General features: G+C 41.7%; 1 protein-coding gene across 1 annotated transcript in view; it reads left to right on the forward strand.

Annotated features, from left to right (window-relative positions):
• Nucleotides 1-17,413: 17,413 nt before the first annotated feature.
• tagapb (T cell activation RhoGTPase activating protein b) overlaps nucleotides 17,414-24,702 on the forward strand; it is a 39,008-nt gene continuing 31,719 nt past the window's right edge. Inside the window, exon 1 of the mRNA XM_042095435.1 lies at nucleotides 17,414-17,636. Coding sequence (XP_041951369.1) covers nucleotides 17,592-17,636 — 45 coding nt within the window. The 5' untranslated portion in view covers nucleotides 17,414-17,591. The remainder of the gene's footprint in view (nucleotides 17,637-24,702) is intronic.

The following is a 24,702-nucleotide window of genomic DNA, read 5'->3' on the forward strand; positions in this document are numbered from 1 at the left end:
CCCTTCCTGTCTATCGGTCATTTCAGGGTCCCCGCGGATCCTTAAAAAGTCTTAAATACAACTTTTGGTTTTTAGGGCCTAAAGTCTTAAATTGTCTGGAATGTCTTGAATTTTTGAAAGGGAGGTATTACATTTTCATATGGCACCGCCGAGCAAGTGAAATGTCTCCCTCCGGTTTTGTGTATTTTTTTAACCGCACTTGACCAGTGTACCTTTTGGGGGAAGCATTTGTTCTGTGTGGGTGTCATCTGCATTCTGTAGATCAAGAAGTAGAAGGCTATAAGTGTAGTGGTTGTGGAGTGAAGATGTTTTTCACGTGTGTATCACTAAAGGTGTGAAAACGGCAAGAAAAAATATGCCTGTCTCTTATCCAAAGTTCAGAGGTGGATAAACTGAGTTTATTTGCGTTTAGCCTCCACTACATCCCTGAACCTAAGGGATTGACATTTTCATTAAAGCAGTTATTTTAGAGTGCATTACACCTTTGGTCGGCAATATTGGGCTTGAGGAAGCTTTGGTGTTGAAGATCTTGATTGGAAGTTGTTTATTATTTTTGTCCCTGAAGTGGAGAAAAATAATTGGCTTGTTGATATGTGGGTGTGTGATTGTGACAATAACAAGCAGAGAATGGCATTGATTATTATATCTCCTGTTGCTATGCTCTTTTCAAGTGCAGGTCTTTCAGGAGAAATCAGATTTCACCCGCTCAATGTGAGGCGTGTCTGGAGCCTGTGACTCGAGAACAAAAATTGAATGGTGACATACTTGGAAACACAGAAATATGACTTTCCCGACAAGACAACCTGTTTATTTTTGTCATTATTGTTGAAAGTTTTATTGTGATTAGACTATGTCCACTGTTAAACATGTAAACAGAATTTGAATCCACATAAGCAGAAAGATAGGCATCATTTCTTGTCTGCACTTTCTGAAAATGATTGCATTTCTGAAGAATAGTTTGCTTTCTTATTTTGTACAATCTTTAAGATTTGAAAAATGAAATTGTCTTTAAAATTCTGAAGTTACTCAAACAATATCAAACAATATTTGTCAAAATCTGACATTTAAATGTTCTGCTCTGTTTCTCATGATCATTTTTACAAAAATAAATGCCCATAGTGATGACTGTCCATGGATTTTTTCAAAAATCTAAAATATTTTTTGCTAATTGCTAAAATAATAAGCAATGGCAACAAAATGTGATAGGGAAGTCACAAGCATACGAGATTCAAAAAAAGTTATTGAACACTGCTTTAGACTCCCATACATTTAATGTACAAAGGCAACGTTTCGACCCTGCTGGGTCTTCTTCAAGCAAATGAGTGTTGCGGACATTATACAGCATATATAATACACTGTATATTTTTTTTCACATGCATTCACGCTCAATATTGTTTCTGATTTTCATTGTGACAGTGACGTGCTGAGTGACTTTGTCCTCTGGTTAGCCCCACAGCCACATCCATATTCTTCCTTCAAGCCTTTCATAGTTTTCAGCGTATTGTTCAGTTCCTAGAGCTGCCGTACAAGTAGATGGCTCTTCACATAGTCCATGATGTCCTCTGTATATAGCCTTTGCCTCTCTCTTCTGCACAGGTCTATCTTTCCTACGGTTCTTTAACCTACTTTCTTTTCCCTTGTCTATAAGCCCTACATTCATTTTGCTTTTCTATGCTCAGCAGTCCAGATAAATGAAGTTGCACACTGCCCCCACCTACACACTACACACACACACACACAGTCACTGCTCCACTCCCCTCCCGCCCACACACACACACATCTTCACTGTCATCACTCACATACATCATACATACAGTACTCTGCTTGCAATAGTAAGTCCCTGCCCCCCCCCCCCCCTACATACACAGCATATTATTTCATCAGGAAGCTTCTCCAACACACATCCCCAACATACTTACAGCACACTGCCCCCCCCCAAATACACAGCACATTGTCTCATGAGGAAGCTTCCCCAACACACATATTGCACACTGCCCTCTCCCCACATACACAGCACACTATCCCATCTCCCCTGTCATCCCCCCAACACACACACCAAGACCCCTGGCAGTTGGGTTAGCCCCTTGAGCCGTGGATCTGCCCAAGGTTTCTTCCTTGGTAAGGGAGTTTTTCCTTGCCCCTGTTGCTCTTGGGTGCTACTTGTTGGTGCCCCCCACCCAATCCCAATCCTCCCCCACCTTTTTTTATGCAGCCCTTGCCACTTAATCTACTAAACCCCTCTTCTACTGCACTTTTTACCCCCCCCCCCCATTAATGCACAAATAGGCTGACACCAGACATAATTTCACTGCATTTCTTACTTCCAGTAACTATATGCATGTGACAATAAACTTCCTTGTATCCTTGTATCCTTGCCCTTCAGTTCAACTATTCCATATACCTTCTAATTTCCCATCTATACATTCAGATTCATACTTTCTCTACATGTCCCTTAAACACCCTGGATTCTCTACCCCTCTAGGTAGGTTAATAGCTTTACTCTTACTGCTCCCCATATCAGTGTCCCCTTGATATTTATTTCCAATTACCTTATCAGATAGGCTACCCAATGTTCTCAGGCTTATTTTGCACATAACCAAAATTACTACCTACACATAGGCAGTAAAGCCACTATCACTGGCAGGAAATAGTGCACTCTTCCACCTCACCCTTAGGCAGGAAAACCCTCTACCTCCATCACAGGTAGAAAAACCCTCTACCTCCATCACAGGTAGAAAAACCCTCTACCTCCATCACAGGTAGGACAACCCTCTACCTCCATCACAGGTAGGAAAACCGTGTACACAACCACTACCCCTCTCATAGGTAGGACAGGCCTTTCCCTATTTTACCAACTTCAAGTGTAAAATCAGGCACTCACCACCAAGTTGTCTGTGACCACCAAATCCAGTCGTTACCGTATCCAAGACACAGGAGGATTCCCTCTGGCCAGGCTGGGTGCCGCAGAGCAGTATTTGTTGCTGATGACGGCCTTCTCCCAAGATCACAAAGAGATCTCCCTGCAGTCAACATGGTTGGGGTCCTGCACCGTTGGTCCTCCTCCCTGTGCCTCAAAGATAGGTATCCCATCCTCGTCGCCATTTTATGTGGCCAAAATTAATCCAAGACAACTGGTGTGAGACTGCAGCTTTATTCATGATACCGGGAGCATGTTACCCACATGAAATGTCAAAGTAACAAGCCCACCCATCTGTGGGTGAAGCCAACTCTTATACTCTTAACACACACCCACGGAAAATCACAAGTCGTCACCCACCAGTGATCATCTAACCATCTGTTTTTTTAACAGAGATAAGAAATGTTTACAACCCCTAAATCCTGATGGTCACCATCAGTTTGATGACACAGGGGTTATCTTAGCACTCCTAAGTCAAAACATTCTTACAGAATGGTTTCAGATGACACAGGGGTCAGAGTCAGAGGATGGTAACCAGATTTCACTACATATATGTAAGGCATACTAAACATTCAATGAGAGACATATAAAAATTATCCCACACAAGATTTAGTGGAATCCCTGTTCCATACAGTCTCGCATGCAAGCAGATTCCTTAAAATGCGCCGCTGACTATCAAAATACCTATGCGCTGTTTAAAGTTGTGCTGCTTGCTGTTAAAGGGAATGACAGATGTAATTCTCATTGGTTTAAAGGATGTTACACCCAAAACACACCCATGACTGATTAAGAAACATAAGAACAACCCTTTTGCGCCCCGGCGCCCAGCGATGTGAATATGGACTGGCCACGCCTTTAGTGTCAATAAACTTTGCACCTCTGACCATCCGTTTCTGATTGCCAAAATAGGGTTGATAGGCTTTCATCTTTTCTGTTATTTCATATGAATGTGAAGGCTTCTCCAGGAGCTGGTGATACGGAAAAATAAAAGGAAGGACCTAAGGACCAAAGATTCTAGAATCTTTGCTAAGGACCAAAGATTCTAGAATCTTTGCTAAGGACCTAAGGACCAAAGATTCTAGAATCTTTGCTAAGGACCAAAGATTCTAGAATCTTTGCTAAGGACCTAAGCTAAAGAAGAACCTTAAGGCTGCAAAATCTTTTAAATGGAGTTTATAATATTGAGATGTCTTCCATGTTCTCACACACACACACACACACACACACACACACACACACACACACACACAGACACTAGGTGAGCTAGGTGACTATTAGGTAGAAATACCTCCGACTACAGGTAGGCCTAATAATGTTAAAGGAACACGGCAACATTTTGGGAAATGAGCTTATTCACCGGTTCCCCCAGAGTTAGATAAGGTGATATGGTGATGAAATGGTGATGTGGTGATGAAATGTTTCGAGAAAACATCCGGAGCCACATCATATCATTCATCCCTCCAACCCTCGACTCACACCAGTTTGCACAAGGCTAACAGGTCTACTGATGACGCCATAGCCACAGCCCTCCAGGCTGCATTGTCCCACCTGGAGCAGCAGGGGAGCTATGCGAGGCTACGCTTAGACTTTACTGTAGCTCTGCTTTCCACCATCACCTTAACACCATCCTACCCCACAAACTGTTGGACATGGGACTTCTACATTCTACCTGCCAATGGATTAAAGATTTCCTTTCAGACCGCACTTAGAGGGTGAAAGTGCGCCCCCACACCTCCACAGCACTCAGCCTCAGCACTGGCTCCCCACAGGGCTGTGTGTTGAGCTCCCTGCTCTATACCCTCTACACCCACGACTGCACTTCTGCCCACCATAGCAGCACCATCGTCAAATTTGCAGACGACACCACGGTTGCGGGGTTAATCTCCGTGGGGGGGGGGGGGGCTGGGGGGGTTCAAGTCTACCTACATGAGGTGGAACGGTTAACGTTATGGTGCAAAGACAACAATCTGCTCCTCAATACAGCCAAGACCAAGGAACAGAAGGTAAATTAGGTAAAACTACCTGCTCGTGGTAGTTTGCTCATGCTGACATGCTAATTGTTTATCACCAGTTAACATGAACATGAAACATGAATCGAGATCCGTAACACCAGGATGCAGATGGTGGTGGTAATGCACTCCATTTGCAAAAAAAGCTCACCGAAAAAGAAGGGTTATTCACTGGCCTGTTCTTCTTCTAAAGTTAGTTTTTTTTTTTTGACAGCATTGCAAATGAATGTTTAAAAACACACAGTAATGGCCTGTAAATTATAGGCCTTTTATTTTACTTTATTTGAAAAATTTAAATGTTTTAACAATTTTAAGACATTTTTAATCACAATCAAAGAATCAACATCCATGTTGGACAGGCCTAACAGCAGCATTAGAGGTTTCTGTGGGGAGTCTACAACTTCAGACTCACAGTCACTTGTACCTTGAGTCACATTACATCCATATTCTTATGTTAAAGAATGGAGAGAGGATCATGCTTTTAGGAGAGACAGACTGATGCAGGCGGCCACCTCGCCCATCTCTCCAGTGGTGTGACTGTGTGTCTGGAAGCAGTGGCACCGGTGTACGTACCATATTATTTATTCCTGCAGGCAGTGTTGAGTAACGGAATACATGTACCGGCGTTACGTATTCAGAATACAAAGAGTAACTATATTCCGATACAGTTACAAGTTAAATAGTTGGTAGGCCTATTTAGAATACAGTTACATTGTTGAAATCAATGGATTACATGACGATACTTCTCTGTTTCATCTTCTTCTCAAGTTTATTCACTCTCTAAATAAATTAAGGCAACTCCATTTCCCAGAAGCTCCTGAAAGCAATCTATGATTTCCATGTTTAAATCCAAGCCCCGCCGTCTTGCACTAGCCTCAAAACGCAGCCAACGCGCATTATGGACGCGTCATCGGAGACCCTGAAATGACTGTTTGCACAGAAAATTAGGAGTAAAGTAAGTGGAGGTAACTCCTGTTCCTCACTGATCGCGGTTCCTGATGTCTGTTGAAAGGATATTTTCCCGAGTATTAATAGCTCAGGCTACTTCGGCCAATCGGTTACACAATTTGCTAATCAATAAACAGAGCCTAGTTCACGTGTTGATTTCCAATTAAACCAATCTCTAAAATAGGCACTGCATTCTAAGTTTTTTATTCTAACTTAAAATAGCTTTATGGATTTTTTTTTTTCTAATTAGATCTACATTTACGTTTTATTATATTATATGGTGCAGCCTCTGAAGAATTATTTTTGCGAGTAGGCTAGCATATTTTAACGTGCGGTTTTTGATTGTCATTACGCGATCACGTTCATTTTGAGAGCACTGATATACAGTAGGCCTAGCCTAGATAATGTGAAGAGTAAATGAGCATTTAAATTCAGGCTCCTATAGGTTTTTGCCTATAAATCGATATTTCAGACCAGGAAGAGAGTGGTATTTAGTGGGTTTAAAAGTTAAATGATTTGATTAGCGTATACTATGTGTGGAGAGCATCCCCTCACCATCTTTATCTCATTTTTGACATAGGTGGCATTTAGAGGCTTTTGCATCTGAACCCTTCATGTTTACATTTACAGGTCATTTGCGTTCCACCTGTCATATAATAATCTCACAGGCGCTAATATATTTTCTGGCTACGCCCTTAAAGGGACACCAGGCAACGTTTTCGTGTTAATTAATCATCTTCGTAAGTCGGTATATGGTTAAATGACTCATTACGGGGCGAATGAAGGCTCTCTCGCCCGCCCCTACTGCCTGTAGGAAGAATATCCCACTTGCAAGTTCGGTGTATCCTACCCGCCGACCGAAGCAGGATCAGTTTACAGCACAGAGGCAGGCTAACGAAATGCTAGAGATTGTTGCAAACGTGTGTAATGGCAGAGCCGGCGAAGAAGCAGCGAAAACCCTTGACTGAAGACGCAAAGAAAAGGAAAAGAGCTTCAGACCGAGTGAGGGGGAGTTTTGTAGAGCATCAGGCCTGCCTGGTGTCCCTTTAAAGTAGCCTATTTATTTAGTTTGTTTTAATTAGCCTAGTCGCCTGCTGTGCAGTAGTTTTAGTGGTCACCTTGTTATTTTAAAGTTGTATCAGGTAGCTTAGTTGACTTTACATTCTCCTATGTGGGCCTAACACTTCAGCCATTTGGAACAGAAGAACACACCAGAATAGGCCTGTTTAGTAGGCCTAAGCAGGATTTGATGGCCGCATTCCTACACTTATAAAATGCAATTCAATGCGGAAGTAATCTAAGTATTCAGAATACGTTACTCAGATTGAGTAACGTAACGGAATACGTTACAGATTACATTTTTGGGCATGTATTCTGTATTCAGTAACGGAATACGTTTTGAAAGTAACCCTCCCAACACTGCCTGCAGGCACCCTTGTCTGGAAACAGGAGATGTTGGCCTACTTACAGTATAGTGAACGTGCAACTCCCTGCGGGTCACAGGCTCTAGATCTATTAAAGGGGAACTATGCAGTTTGTTTAGCCTAATTTACCTAACTTCACAGCTTTGGCTTTGAAATGGAATGGTCATTGGAATGGTTATATGAGTTTTTCTGGGGCGAATGGAGGCCGCCTTGCTTCCCCCTAGCGCCTGTGGGCAGAAAAAACACCCTTGCAACTTTGGGCCGGCGGGCTGACTGACTCAGAGATAGAAAGTCTCGCAGCCTCGTTATGTAACAAATTGCTTTACTGCACTACACACATACACGCCAGGCACCGTCTAGAACAACGTAGCAATGGAGTTTCTCAGACATTCGTTATGGCAGAACCAGCAAAAAGAAGCAGAAAGCAAGTAAACCATTGTCGGAGGAACAGGGAAAGAAGAAACGAGGAAACAGCAGACTGAGCCATTGAGGAGTGTTGAAAAATATATACTCTGAAGCTGTAGGGGGAGCTCTGTGGAGAAACCTGCAAGCAAAAAGCGAGAAAACAGCGAAGAAATTGCCAAAACTGCATAGTTTCTCTTTAATAATCACAGCACGTTCAGCAGTGTCCTGCTCTTTCCACTTAGAGTAGAACAAACTTCTCAATATGATGGTGGCAAATTATTTTTTCAATGCTGTGAACCATAAGGGAAGTAATGATGTTAATTTAATCTCTTTTTAAATAAGCCAATACTTTATTTTACATTATGCTTGCTCTAATAATAATAATAATAATAAACATTAAACATTAGCATGAAAACATCTAACACTATTACACAAACTGAACACCAGCAGACCTTGTTCAGTATGTTATACTGACAAATCCTACAGTACATTCTGCATTTGTCTTGTCTGTTACTTAATGTTCTAGTTATATAATGTTGTGATTTAACAATCCCTCTCTTACACTCTAAAGCTTGCTTAAAGCTCTTACACTCTCTTAACAATCCCTCTCTTAGCACTCAAAATAGCAGATAAAGGGGTGACCTTGAGGTTTTGAAAGGACAAGAAAACTCAGCAGAAAAAAAACACACTCAGACTCACGTCACACAAATAGAAATCACAACAGGATGTGTGAGGACCTTTCTTTCTCTAGATGTGAAAGGAATAAATTGGTTTTCTTAAAGGCAGCGTTGTGTTGAAAGAGACAGCGGGCGGCCTATAGTTCCATTGGTAACAACTGTACCGTAAGACACATAAACAAGCTCTTCGCAATGAAAGACTAACCCCTATCAGAGGACAGCTGGAACATGCTAGGTTAACATTGCTAATCACTTCGTCCCTTCTGTCCATTAACAACATGGTGTCCTATAGATTGTATGCTGAAGATGGTTCCATTTCCAGCAGGAAGCTTTTACCACCTGTGCTCCAGGGACACATTAGGTGATAAGGATCCACAGAAACATCCACGCTGAGGATGTTTCTGCTGGCAGAGGCAGAGCCAATTGTTTTTTTTCCAGGTCGTGACCCAATCAGATATACTGCTGGAAAAAAAAATCCTTCCTTTTCCTGGGAGGTTCACTGTAGAAAAGACCCAAGCCAGGTGAATTATTTCCCAATATTGCTGGGACAGGACAGCATTCACTCAACAAAACCCACTGATAATCTTTGTATGTATGTGTGTGTGTGTGTGTGTGTGTGTGTGTGTGTGTGTGTGTGTGTATAAAACAAAAGCTGTATGGACTCAAATTTAAATTTGGAATCTGTGCCCATTATATTCCCAGAGCATTTTTCAGCAATGCTGAATTGAAGGGTAGAAATCGAATAGCTCAACTAGTAAAATTGGCTGACCGTCGACATTGTAGACACAAAACGCTGGGTCTTGAGAGCAGATGATTGTTTTGGACGAGGGGGTTCAGACAGCCAATAGGCTGCCATTATCTGGAACAGGAAGGAGTTCAGCACAGTTATGTAACTGTAATTGCTCATTATAACCCTTTTGGTGTTCACATCATGACTTTGGTACGCCCCAGATTGGCTTTGCCAATCGGCAGACAAAATAACATCATATTAACGGCTGCGTAAGTGCTGAGCATAATTTCCCTGAGTTCTTACACAGAACACCCTCACAGTACGTTGCCAATCGGCATATTCATGCTTGATTTCAGACCTGTTATGCATCAGCTAATTTATTGCAGGAGAATTCCATCACGCCTTATTTGACACATAAGGTGGAGAATTGCTTGGATAACTTCCTGCTTTAATATCAATTTATGCCTAATCTCTTCTTGGTTAGATACCACTGCAGGGCTTTGATGAATTTGCTGGTGAATGTTACGCCAGTGACAGGCCAGCCTGTAGCGTGTTACATAATACAGACATAGTGAAAGACTCAGAGCTATGCTGTTGTGATGTGTTTGATCCGGGCATGAGGAATCTAGCAACCTCAATCTATGGCAAGCATCTTATGTAGATCCTTTTCTGATAACATTGCCCCCCCCCCCCCCCCTTTCCCTCTCCTCCCGCACCTCTCTCCCTCTCCTTCTCTGTCCTATGCAAACAGATGAAGAGTGTATCTCTGTGTTATTGTCTTTGAAGAATGGAGGTTCCACTGGATGACTCCCATGTCCCCGGCATCTGGTCATCCCATGCTGTCTGATTGACAGTAGGGGTAATGTGGGGCTGTATTGATGTTAAAGGATGTGATAAGTGTCATGCGTATCAAAGTGATTGATAATGACTGACTGACTATTATTGTGTTACATGCTTCAAATGTAAAGCACTTTGAGCTGCATTCTGTGTATGAAAGGTGCTATACAAATAAAGCTTATTATTATTATTATTATTATTATTATGCAATTCTCTCACAGGCCCCAGTCACCTGCCTCCCCCATTGGGTGACTGACAGCTGAGGGTAGCCTGCGTTACCATGGAAGCAGTCTGCCCTGTGGTCACATAAGGCCGGGGTTCTAAATTAACACCCGCCAAATGCGGGATAAAATGATCATTTTGGGGGGTGTTAATAAAAACTTACTGTAGCCAGTTTGGCCGGTGATGCATGAGGCATTACATACTGTTCTCGGTCATATATCTCCCTGGCAGTACTTCCTACATTTCCCATGACCACTGTGCCGTAATGCTACGTGATGACGTTTCATACGCCCATTGGCTGCGCGCAGTTTGCAGTGAAACCAGCGCGAGAGACCATGGAAACGAACGGAGCATCTACCAGAAAACACATGGAATTAGAAGAACAGAGACAGAGCAGGGAGCATAGACTGAAAGAGGAGGGAGTTAGCCAGTAAAGTAAAGTAACACAAATACATAACACAAATAGGCCTACATAACGCGTTACGAAATATTAACGCAATTAACGCATTGTGTTTATTTCCTTTGTGGGGGGCTGATGTCATGTAATGGAGGCCACAAAACCTGAAGCAGCAAGATCGTTTATTTTATTGTCTATGGAGTTAGCTGAAGATGGAACGTGAGGAGCTTGTAGGGGAAACTTTTCAGTTGCCTGATCAGTGATTACCACCACCACACACATCACGCACTATAGGGCACCAAGAGACAGAGAAGGGACCAAAATTTAGCTAATAATTATAGCTGTACTGCAAACTGTTTTCACTCTTGTTAGAGAAAGTATACAATGTCAACATGCACCAACAGCATGTTACATAAAGATGATACTTTTCGGGTCCTCTCTATAAAGATCCAACTTGAACATAGGCCCTATGTTACTCCATTTAATTGAGAGCGCGTTTGAGCGTGCACGGTAGGGAGAGAAAACGAGTGGCTGGTTCCAGCTGGCTTGTCATTGTTGATGATAATTGATATCTCCTTTTTATTAGGTTAAGATTAAACTAAATGCAGCAGTGGTTGAGACAGACTTATGGGGGCGAGAAGAGGAATGAAGCAGGGGGTGAGGATATTGACAGAGAAATAGATAGATAGATAGATAGATAGATAGATAGATCCGATCCCAAACATGAAATGAAGTGTTTGCACTTTCTGTGTATATTTTGTGGTATGTATTCATGCCAACAATGTTAATAAAATGATCAAATGCATTCAGTGACACTCATAATTCTCTTATTTTCACTGGAAAAAAATGGCTAGTAGAAATTCTGATTGGCTGGTAAACTAGCCAATCAGAATTTCTACTAGCCATTTTTTTTTGTGATCAAAAATGTTAATTTAGAACCCTGCATAAGGATAGTGTTAAATAGCGGTTTTAATGCACTTTGCAGAGCAGTATATTATTATGCGTACACGTGTGCTACACCATAATATATAGCCTTATAACATGACAGTTAGCATTCACCAGTCTTGCTCAGATCATGACAGCAGGTTTCTCCAAATACTTCTCATCATATATCTTCTCTTTTGAATATCTCATGCCCCCCTTTCTCTCTTGCAATTCAATTAAGACACATCTGTTTAGATTAGATATTTGCAATACACGTTGCACTCCTGACCCACAGTAGCCTACTTGAGAGGCTTGGCGCTGTGGATTTGTTCCTGGCCCTTACAGAACTGCTGTTAATTGCAAGGATAGATGTCTCATCATCACCGATGTACCAAAGGATCTGTTAATATCAATATTCCATTATCCGTCACACTACAGCAATGACCCCCTAACACTTATCTCCAACCCATATTATTATGACTTTCGCACAGCGAATTTCTTCAGTAAAACAATTCCCGGGACACTGAAAGACCGGGGTGCACAAAACTTGTTGGGCATGTAGCCCCACAAGGATGACACGGAACCATTGTTTTTCGTTTTGATCCATTGCCCCCGTCCGTCTCAGAGGCAGTGCTGTAGGAGGCGGCCTGATTCCACATACCCTGCTAATGACAGGGTAGGCCTAAAGCACACCAGCGCACAACATGCGTCTCCACGACTTGAGGAGGAGGATTCTTATTTCCTAGTAGGCTATCTAAAATAGGAGAATGTAGTAATCTTTGGTCACACACTGTTAGGAACTGTAGTGTGATTACTGAATTTAGAACACGTTACACACCCAACTCTGCAGATGGCTTAATTGAAGGTAACAGATAATTATTAGACTCCTTCAAAATCATTTCAGTTTTAGTCCAGACCCACGGAAGTGAAGGACATTCTCTTTGTGAGAGAAAGAAAGCTATTATAAAGCTATTTATAAAGAAATCGATTTTCTCATCCATTGCCCTGACATACCCATTGTTCCCACAGACTGAGCCATCACAACAAATGATCATCAGACATACCATGAAAAAAAAAAGTCAAAGCACAATTTTGTGTGAATAGTAGACATGAAAATTGTCCTACATTATATTATAGTCCATCTTTTAAATATTAAGTGGGCTGAAGCTTTCACAGGAAGTGGGGGTCAGCACATGAGATTATTTTTAGTGTTGCTGCAGCATGTGCTCTATTCTCCATTTTGTTTTGCTGTTGGTTGGATACGAAGCCTCCGTGTCCAGTTCAGTTCAGTTCAGTTCTGCCCTTATGTGTGTTTGTTTGGTCTGTGAAGGGCAATTAAAAACTCTGGGGGTGAGCAGATGCCGTGGATTGGTTCGGCCACCGACCAGAGATGAAGGGGACTGTGTGTGCTGTTCCCTTTTGTGAAGTAGCCAAAGTGAGATGGTCTCAGTGGCCATCTAGCTGTGTTCTAACATTAGCTGGTAAGAAAATTGCGGTTGGTATTATCGCAAATGCAATTAATCGTTCAGCCCTAGTTTGGAAGCATAACAGTCAGTCAGCCTGCAGGTAACTAAAGGTTCAGGGATCTTTGAAAGTCTGTAACACACAGCAGCCTTGAGGAACCTTGGACCCATACTTAGTGTGTGGAATTAAAGGTTGTATCAGCGATGGCAGGCCCAAAAAAGGCCCAAACATAAATGATCACATTCAACTAATCTTTCCTAATGATCTGCTAGCTGCCCACCCCATAAGCAGGCTGTCAAAAAACGCGTCTCTGCAGGCAGCCTAGGCTCTGAGATCTGCACACAAGAACAAATGCTACTGTATCAACAAGCATTGCCAACCACTCAAAGGCAAAATAAAGTGTTCCAACCAATAACCGTCGAGATGCGCATTCAGGAGAGTTTCAATTGCACAAGAGGGAGGGGGAGGGAGTGGCGAGCTAGCTCTCTGTTTTGTTTGAACATCAACAGAAGTGACGTTACCCCGCCATCGCTGATACAACCTTTAAGACATTAGTTGGGCTAGATAGTCGAGCACGCAAAATCTTTGAAGGGTCTTTAAATCCACACCTACTAGGGACTGCAGCGTGTGCTTTGAAGTCGGCTAGGTGTGGATTCGCCTTAATGCCCACTGGTCCAGCTGACATAAGAGATCTAGATCAAACTAAATCTTTACATAATGCTTCACAGACAAAGTTTAAATGTCAAGTGCTTTACCCATGAGGCAAAGGGAAACTATGTGAATGTGGCATTCCTGGCACAGTGAATGGAAAAAAACTGTAACTTAAAGCTGTAGTTGGCAAGATTGTTTTGAGCATATTCACTGAAACTGACACTATGCTCCGACAGAACAACATAAATCAGCCAGTTTTAGAAAAAAAGGTAACACTTTTCTTGACAGTATCGACATAAGAGTGACATGACACTGTCATGAACACATGACACTGTCATAACACATTAAACCTAACCCTAATCCTAACCAAAAACCGAATGTCACTTAATAACAGAAGCGTTATGCCATAAATGTTTATGACTTGTTTATGACACGTTCATGACAGTGTCATGTCACTCTTATGTCGACACTGTCAAGTAAAGTGTAACCGAAAAAAACACACACTTCTACCTCCACCTAGAGCCTGTTATTTGTTTTGCAAAAATCCACAGCTCCCGGTTCTTCTGGTCCAATCAGAGCAGGGCTGTGTGAAATCTTAATGTCAATCACAGTCTGGTGCGCACTGACAAGCATGAACTCGATGAGAGGGTGCTCGGTGGTTGTGGGGGAGGGGCATAAGAGTTGTAAACATTCAACATTTTGGCTAAGTCCCCTTAATCTGTCAGACTTGCCAACTGCAGCTTTAATTAAGAATGCACTTGCTACTGCTGATTTTTTTATTCAGGTGAATATTAGTATTTTATGTTTATCTCCTATAAACAGCCTGATTGTAAATAGGAAAACAAAGACGTATCATCTAAATCCAAGAAGACAGTCTCAGAGGCAGTGCTGAGCAGTGCAGAGCAACTACTCTGATGGTTACCTCTGAAATCAATGTCAATCTATGTTGTGAATAATACATTCATGTTTGGTCTTGAATTAATACTTGTAATGTGGCCAACAGTCTGATCATGGTTCCATCACAATTTAATGAATTTGTGCTTAGTTGTAGATTAAAAACTACACCGTAAGCTTTAGGTGTGAGAACCAGCACAAGCCTCACACTCACACCTATCCCACCAGCTATCCAATGACCTGCAAGGCAGGTGGGACAGGCTTGAATATTCAAAAGCGTTGGACTTAAATTAGGAAAGCTCTCGGAGAAAAGCTCTCTTCTCTTTTGCCTTTACTCTGTCAGTCCCTCTCTCTGTCTCCCTTTGTCTTCCTCTCTCTATCTTTCTCTCTATCCCTCTCTATCCCTCTCTCTTTCTATCCTTTAATATTTGGGTTTGTAATCTTATTTGGTATACTGTTTTATACAGGCACAATGTGCACTGACACTGGATTTTAGGTTTTCCCCACCTGCCAAATCCCACTTTAACCACTGAGTATAGCATTCTCACCTGTTGGATTCCATTGTGCCTGTGTCCTTCATTACCTCTGACACACGTCATTACCCCTGAGGTTTTGTTTTCGTCTGCCTGATTGGCAGCAGCAAAAGTGCCACAGTTGTGTTCATGCATATCATATTTTTTTTGTTGTGATAATTGGGTAACACTTTACTTGACAGTATCGACATAAGAGTGACATGACACTGTCAAGAATGTGTCATAAACAGGTCATAAACGTTTATGACATAACGCTTCTGTTATTGAGTGACATTCGGTTTTTGTCATAACAAGTTAGGGCTAGAATTACGGTTAGGATAAGGGTTAGGGTAAGGGTTAGGATTAGAGTTATAGATTAGGATTAGGGTTATGGCTAGGCCCGGGTTCATGTGTCATGACAGTGTCATATGTTCATGACGGTGTCATGTCACTCTTATGTCGATACTGTCAAGTAAAGTGTTACCGATAATTGTCTTTTCTTTTAAATACAATGCATTCCATTTTATTAAAATGGAGTTGACCAATAGAAGATTGAATCTCGATTGCATTGCCTGAACAGATTAAAGATGCATGTGGACCAACACATACAGCACAACACACCTGGAAAGGCGGATTATTTGTATCCCTCCTACGAATACTGATGGTGCCACGTGGGCTTCAGTTATGCTAGTCATGCTACTTATGCTAGTCATGCTAGGCTAAGCCAGTAAGTAACACCTCACTGTGCCCCTATGTCAAAGATCCTGATACATATTTGATATACCCATCTTCTCTGCCAATACGTCTTCCTCAGTTGCATAAGGACTCATGCCTCATACCACAAATAGGAAAACATCACATACAAAAAAATACTGTTAGGAATAACAAGACACTGTTAGGTAGCCTAGTCCTGAGCAGCAGTGACCTTCTTGTGTAGGCTACATTGGATTGACCTGTTTTTAATGGCAGGATGAAAGAATGAAAATATGTATAGCTTGAAATAAAACAGTAATGTCCAGCCATTGAGGGAACTGCTGATGTGAGTGACATGGAGGGGTTGAAGCAGAGAAGTTAAAGGAAAACACTGATTTTGACAAATGGGAATGATTTCAAACAGGAGGCGAACTAAAGTTACTGTTCCAGAATTCTGTACCTTCATGTGACCATTGTTATTTTCCAGATAACCAACACTGTATGACTGGCTCCACTATCTTGTATCTCACGTGTATGGTTATGGGCCCATAACCAATGTTTTTGTAACACTATGCTAAAAATGGCGTCATCAATCTGCGACTCTGTCAAATCTATGGAAAAGCCCATGGGTGAGAGAACATCAGGGAAAAAGCTATTCGGTGAGGTTTTGTTAGATTGATATATCTTGGAACAGAATACCTACCAAAAGCTGCACTCAAACTTATGGCACATTCTGATGTCAGTCATAATTTCCTGGACGCCGCTACCAGGCGAGTTATCCTGTATCCTCAACGTTAGTCCATTCCTCAACGTCACATCTACTGTATGTCACTAAACTGAGCTGAGGCAGTACAAACGATGCCCAACTAACTTAGCCTAACTGAAAACGTGTTTAAATCAACTTCACTTCTCTCCATTCATTGTCATAATCATATCAAAGTTAGGCTAAATGTTAATGTGAATAGCAGCAATAGACACAATTTGCTTGTTTTACTGGTTCAAAGGGTAATTTAGATCATCATAGATATGCATTGTTTAATTCTAAAATACAACTTTATCATTCAAAGCAAGTTATTTCATGGACCTCTTGGCTTTGGGTCGTGAACCCCGGGGACCCAGTTTGAGACCCACTGGTCTATGGCACATCCCCTAGGGTGCAGCATCAGCCTTGGGCAGACGTGTGCCCTGTGCTCTGGGGCAGGGAGGGGGGGTTGTCCTGGAGCCGAGAGGGAAAGTAGATCAGAGAGCCAGGAGCCGAGACCCAGAGCAAGGTTGGTGGGGGTGGGGGTGAGGGTGGGGGGTTGGTGGGAATGTCGTTGAAGGGACGTGCTGGGGCTCAGGTCAGGCGGAACCCCCTCCCCTTCTACACACTCACACACACACACACACATACACACACACCCTCAAACACGCACACACACTACCCTCCCTCTTTTTTGTCCCTTGTGAGCCTCCATTGTTCTCAGCCTCATTACGAACAGCTGAAGAAGCCGGTCAGCAGAGCTGTTTGATACGCACACACACACACACACACACACACACACACACACACACACACACACCTACACAAACCCATAGCATCACACTCATATACACACAGACAGTCAAAAACACACACACACACACACACACACACATACCACAGCACCTCTTTGTACACCGCTTCTGGGCACCCACATATACTCACATCCCAGAGGCGTCTGTGGTCAGTCACCAAACCAGGGCTCCGGCGGAGCACTCTGTAACACACACAGACACACACTCTCACAAGTGTTCCACTGACAGTCGGACGCTGAAGTCCTGCTTCGTTTTAGCGCACAAGGAGTGACAGAAGGACCTTTGCAAGAGGACTCACCTGTTCACATCTCTCTCTCTCACTCGCCAACCATGAGGAGGGGAAGCTACGACGATGCAGCTGCCTCCATCCGACCTGTGAGTACCGTTGTCCCAGATAGCAAGAGGCTGGCGGAGCACTGTCAGTCCATTGGGGGCATAGCTGGCGGTGCGCCGGCATTTTGCTCATCGGTTCTCTGGCGGTCCGCTGGCGGGTTGCAGACAAATATTTTGCCACTATTGGTCTAAAATCTTTTTCATTTGTTCAGTTATACTGCATATATCATTTTATTAACTTTTCTTAATATTTATGACAAGTTAAATTTAAAGAGATGGTGATCCAATGGCGGACCACAAGTGGCACGCCACTGGCGGCATACCACCAGCTATCTGCCAATCTGATTTTGCTATCTGGGTGTGGGTTTGAACCCGAATCTCTGTGGTGATTCTACTGCTTGGTTCTTCTGGGTGGTTAATGCAAACATTAATGCAAACATCTTGGAAAACACTAGTTCAGACTAGACTTATCTGCGAAAATGCTTCAATATGATTCAGAAATGGATTTTGAGGATGTTGTCCCCTTTCATCTCTTTGCTGAGAGTTGCTGAATCAGAGTAGCATCTTTAAAACATTTTACTGCAATTTCTCACTGATTTGATTCATAATTGCACATATTTACTTTAATGAGAACACAACACTGAGGCCCAGGTCATCCATATCTTATGTTATGCTGGTCTGGATTGGTTACATTTTGATTAGCATCTGTTTTGGGGAACACTGCAAAGTACACATACAATCAGTTACTCTTGACACAACATTAGTTTGGCTCGACAACTGGCTTGGTGAGTTGAAATCGATGGTCGCTGCATACATATATAATGATGACACAAATACACACACACAAACACACACACACACACACACACACACACACACAATTTAAAATGCTGATACATACATAAGAAATAGGCATGTGTATAGTGGCAGCCCCTAGACTCTGAAACTGCCTCCCCCTCCACATCCGTTCAGCTCAGTCTCTGAATGTTTTTAAGTCCCTTTTAAAGACTTCCCCACCTCTTTTCACTTGCCTTTGGCTAATGTCTCCCTTTATGCCCCAGTGTTTAGTTTTAAATGTTCCTTTTTTCTGCATTTCTTAACTTATTTTAACTGTAGCCCTTTTTGTTTTTGTGCCTTCCTGTATTTCTTTATTGCACTTTACTGTGAAGCACTTTGGTGCGGCTAAGCCCTCTGTAAATGTGCTATATAAATAAAATTGACATTGACATTGACATTGACATACACACTCTGTAATGTTCCACCTTGACCAAGACATCCAGGGCAGCTAATGCCATCTATTAAATGCTTTCCCAGGCCTGTCCTTTGTGAAATATAAACAACCCCAACAACACCCAGGCTGAAGGGAAATGAAGGTCCTCAAGACCCAGTGGGTTAATCAGTCTTTCCTGTTAATTCAGCGGAGTCATAATCAGTGTGATCCATGTATTGTATCTGTATCACACCAAAACAGGAAAAAAAATAAAAATAATAATAATTATGAAGTTGCTATACTTGATACGTTCATAGTAGTATACCTTCATAAAGATGCCTTGTGAAATATACTTGAGGAAGTTGACCTTTAATTTAATAACCGCTTGTAGTTAGTCACCTTTTGAGATAGAAAAACCTCCATATGTGGAATATGGATGCAGCTTGGGATGCATTTGCACTACATTCGGCTCTCAAGTGGCCACTGGGACCTGGTTTCGGCTGCGGCCCTTTCCCGATCGCACCCCATCTCTGTCTTTCCCACTTGCTACTTGTTCCTTGTAACTAAAATACCAAAGAGAAGTTGCAATGTCTTCTTCTTATGTCTTTTTATACTGTTTGTTGTCGTTCTTCTTCTTCTTATGTCTTTTCTTTTCATAAGTCTTCTTCTTATGTCTTTTTACTGTTTTTGTCGTTCTTCTTCTTCTTGTGTCTTTTTATACTGTTTTTGTTATCGTTCTTCTTCTTGTCATGTATTTTCTTTTCATACAGTTTTTTTTACAATTGTTTACACAATTGTTTTCAAAACTCTGTGTCTATTTTTCAAAACTCCACACACAAAACCCACAACTGCTCACACAAAATGCAAAATGCCCCAAATCTCCAGCAAAATGACACACAACATTCAAAATGTCAAAAACACATGTTTAAAGCAAACATTCGCCTCACATTACAAACACATTTTGTCATAATATGACATTTTGGATACATCATGTACACACTGTTGCTTAAAACCTAAAGCTCTTCTGTCTTAGGCTTTCTATATGTATTTCCATACAAGAGTGAAAGTTACGGTATCAACAAAGAGAAGTTGAAATACACAGTAAAAATGCAAGCAATATTGAAACCAAAAATAGTGATTTTTCCCAAATAATTTGCTGTTGTGAATACAGTATTTTACAGCAAACAAGAAAAAAAGCAAAGAAGAATACAGTGACCACCAGATGTACATGGAGTTTTGAAAACACTGATTTTGTTTTTTTCTAAAGACAAGTGTGTGTGTGTGTGTGTGTGGGGGGGGGGGTGTACAGTATGTATTCATAGGCCTATAGACCCTTTCAACTGCAGAAACAAACAATTCTACAGTAAGCGTTCCTAAGGCATTTCTGGAGGCACAGAAAAATGTATTGAGCTAATGGTACTGTAACATGGGGACAAACTAAAATAGAGTAAAAAGACAAATTTTACATAAAGTCAACTTTTTGTAGAACATTACTGTAAGCTAAAGTCCGATTACTGTAATTTCTCTATTTTCAAAGTATCTGCATTGGTTCTGAATATTTCAACCGGAAATCATCTAGGAGCAGATTGAAAGGGTCTATACCTATATAGAGAGTATATCTATTCATAGACCTATACTAAGGCAATGATTGGATGGTGTTCAGTAAAGTAAAGAGTGTTTGCACATGTGAAGAGAAAGAGTGAAGCACTGGTGATTTAGTGTGCCATTTTGATGGGTTGTGTTTGAAGAACGAAATCAAGTTACTTCCTGTTAGATTTTTGTGTGTTAGGTAGAAAATTGTGTGTGGTGTTTTGCAAAATGTATTTTAGTCAATTGAAAACTGAGTCAAACACTGAGAATTAGTGTATGGTTTTGCAGATTTGGTGTCGGGTTATGATGTTTGGAGGACATGTTTAGAAAATTGTGTGACAAGCAAAGATTTAGTGTGTAAGCAGTTGAAAAAAACTGTAAGTCTTCTTCTTATGTTTTTTTATATTGTTTTTGTTGTCGTTCTTCTTCTTCTTATGTCTTTTCTTTTCATAAGTGTTCTTCTTATATTGTTTTTGTTGTTGTTCTTCCTCTTCTTGTGTCTTTTTATACTGTTTTGTTGTAGTTGTTCTTTCGACTTCGTTCTTCGCCCTCTCTCTTTATTTGTGTTTGTGTCCCCATTAGGATCAAAGCTTTGTTGAGGATGACGTCTTTGGCTCATTTGGCTTGAGGCACCCTCCAGGCCACTATGCCAGGGTGCCGGTAATTACTGGAAATTACCAGTTCCAAAGTGTGAGAGAGGCTCATCTACTTCAGTGATGATGATGATGATGTGATGACAATGATCATGATGATGGGGATGAGGAAGATTTGCCACCCAGGAGAGTTAGGCAAGCATCTCCGTTTGGACACCTGACCCACTTTCTCCTCTTAGCCTCGTTGTTTTTTTTTTTCTTCTTCTTTGTTGTGTTGGTCAGACGGCGAGACCAGGTCAGCTTTGTCACTGGTTGTGTCTTTTTGTGATAATGGTCCATTGATGAGTTTTTGACCCAAACACAATGGACCATGTGTCTGTGGGTTTACTGATACACAAGCTTCAGTGCTTATGTTTTCACATAGTGACCCTTCGAAAACATACAGTAGGCCTTGCTGAGAGCCTTTGTAATGACAAGTTGATGTCTGAATTAAGTGTGTGCTAATGGTTGTTATAAATAATAGTTACCGTGATACATTTCAAAACGGGACTGGAAGACACTACCTTTATAAGATTGGAAACCTTAATGGCATTTAATGAGTCTATAAAGAGACCTGAGGAAGGCCGACAGGCCGAAATGTTGTCACATTAAAGACTTATATGTGTAACTCGGGAGTGTGCGGCACTTCTCTCCTTTTGCAAGTGTTTTACTGGTTGCCAGCACCTCCTTTTCTGGTGTGCGTTTTGCACCTCCACTCATCTATGAAGAGACCTCCCATTCTTTGTGTTTTTCTCACTGAGATTTTATAGATTATCATAATCTTTATACGGTATGGTAGCCAGATATAGATATAGATTTTATAGATTATCATAATCTATATACGGTATGGTAGCCAGCATTTTCAAAGGCTCAGTCAAGAATAAGCAGAACGCATATATACGTTCATTTGAGCATTTGTGTGTGAAAGAGCAGAGAGAGTTGTGAGATATATATATATCTGTGTGTGTCTGTGTGAGGGGTTGGCCTCATTGGAACAAGAGGCCATTGTTATAAAGTCGCTTGATTGGCCCAGAACGCTTAGAAGCAAGCACCGTGCAGAAGGCAAGGGGGGTGGTTGTGGGGCTTGTTTTGTGTGTGTGTGTGTGTGTGTGTGTGTGTGTGTGTGTATGTGTGTGTGTGTGTGTGTGTGTGTGTGTGTGTGTGTGTGTGTGTGTTTGTGTGTGTGTGTGTGTGTGTGTGTGTGTGTGTGTGTGTGTGTGTGTGTGTGTTTGTGTGTGTGTATGTGTGTGTGTGTGTGTGTGTGTGTGTGTGTGTGTGTGTGTGTGTGTGTGTGTGTGTGTGTGTATGTGTGTGTGTGTGTGCGTGTGTGTGTGTGTGTGTGTGTGTGTGTGTGTGTGTGTGTGAGAGAGAGAAAGAGGGAGTAGTGAAGAGCATTAATTATGGGTCATTATGAATTAGGAGAGCTACCCTACTCTATTGTCTGTGAGAGTTTTCATGAGATCAGTATACCACTAAAACTAAACATTAAAGGGAAACTCATAAGATGTTCAAAGAAAAAAAATGACACAGAAAATTGAGCCACAAAATTGCTCACCATTATCCACCTGGGACAAGTGGCTTTAAACAGGCAGAGCTAGAGTGCCCTCACCATTTATTTTCACCCCAGGTAACGAGTAAAAATAGGTATTTTTTTAAAAATCATCTTCGGAGAATTTATCTTGGTCTCACAATGAAAACAGTGAGGAAAAATCCAACCTTGAAGGGGAAACAAATTTATTAAGAGAAACAAATGTTTCATAGACACAAACAAACATGTTTTAATAAAAATACACGTGTCACAATTGACCTATCGCAAGCCCCGCCCATCGAACGTGGATGAGCCAATGGCAGTCCAGTAGCTCCGCACATGTAGATAAAGTCCGACAGCTTCACCTTATGGCTCCATAGAAATGCATTGGAAGACTGTTTTTAGTGGCAGGCTAGCACATACCGTTGACTTGCGCTAGCCTAGCACCTGCGAACTCTGCAATTAGAAGGACTGGATGAAACGTGTTGAAAACGGTCTCCACTGATAAATATCACACTTGCTTACTTGGAAATGAGGTCCTATGTCCAAAATCCTGAACCACCCCTTTAAGGGTTAATATCAGTGAGTCCCACTCGCCCCCCCGTCTAAGTTTGTCACCCAACAAACCTAGATATTAATTTTTATACATGTGTCTCCATACTGGAGTTGTTCAACGGATTCTAAATGAAATCAGGTCCATGGCTCTGTAAAAGAGCCTCTTAGGTTGTAACAGACAGGCTTACAGCTACCATTGAAGTTCTAGTCAACTCCGGTCTTAGCTGTCGGACTTAGCTACAGTAACTAAGGGGGGCGAGACTTCGCGAAAGGTCAATTATTGGCAGCCCTGTATGTAATATTTTGTAAAGCCTCCCTTTGCCAATAAAATGACTCGCAATATTCTCCTATAATATCTTCTAAAGTTGGAGAATCAAGGGATTTGTTTTCCCCACCAAATATCTCCGGATCGTCCAAATTCCTAGGTCCCCACTTGTGCATTCTTCTCTTTGACTCACCAGTTTTTCTATGGAGATCAGATGTGGGGACTGAGATGTCCATGACAGAACTTGATTTTGTGTTCATTACCATTTTTGTGTTGTGACCCACTTTTAGTGTCTTGGCAGAGATTTTTTTTTTCTTATAGTTTATGATACCATGCACTAATGAGGTTCCCAGGACCTTTGCAATAAATATTGCTTTTCCTTAGAATAAACTCACTCACCTACAAGGTTGGATTTTTCCTCATTGTTTTCACTGTGTGAGACAAATAACCCAAAGATTATTTTTTACACCTGTTTTTAGTCAACTTTACTAGGTGTGCCAATAAATATGGAGGGTGCTGTATTTGCAGACCTTAATGAGTTGAAGGCTGATCTGTTTTCATATATCACTATAGTGGCGGTGCCATACAGCGCCATATTGGCAGTGTCATCCGTATGCTGTAGACACCTACCCTGGGAATCCAGAGTTCTCGCGGAAGCATTTGCTCAGCGAGAGACTCTGGCAACGAGTAATGATGCATGGTAACTTTTTCCTCTTGCATCGCGGGGAACCAATCATATCTGTGTATCTGATATACTGTAGGTGGGTCAGAGGTGAGCTAAACAGATGACAGTCGTAGTGTTATCCAACTGCGTCAAAGTCCAGAATCAGTCAGTTAACATTGGTCGTATAGTGTTATCCAATTGCGTGCAGTGATATTTTCAAATACATGCTTGGTGCTGCCCCTGGAGTTGGGCCATTACATTATTTGTGGCCAGACCCATAATCTAAGATTTTGGTCTGGATTCTCCAGGCTAGTAGACACCAAACTTTTTCCCAGAAGTCTAAACCTTTTCACAGCTCCTGGGCACTTTGTTAGACAATTATTTAGTAGCTCAGTACTTAGTAAGTCAGTAGGCCTACTCATTACCTTCAGAACTCAGTCAGACACCTTTAAACAGGAATGCATTAATGCATACCCAATTCCACAGACTCAAAGCGTGCAGAGGCTTTCAAAACATTAAACTAAATATGTCTGTCGGCCTTTAGATAAAGGCTTGAATATTTGGTCAAAGAGATCACGTGATTCAACAAATGACTTGAACACACATACACATGCATTTAGAGCAACATGTAAACAAACATGTAAACAAAAAGCGGCAAGCTGTT

Source organism: Alosa sapidissima, chromosome 6 (assembly GCF_018492685.1).
Source record: "Alosa sapidissima isolate fAloSap1 chromosome 6, fAloSap1.pri, whole genome shotgun sequence".
Lineage (NCBI taxonomy): Eukaryota > Metazoa > Chordata > Actinopteri > Clupeiformes > Clupeidae > Alosa > Alosa sapidissima.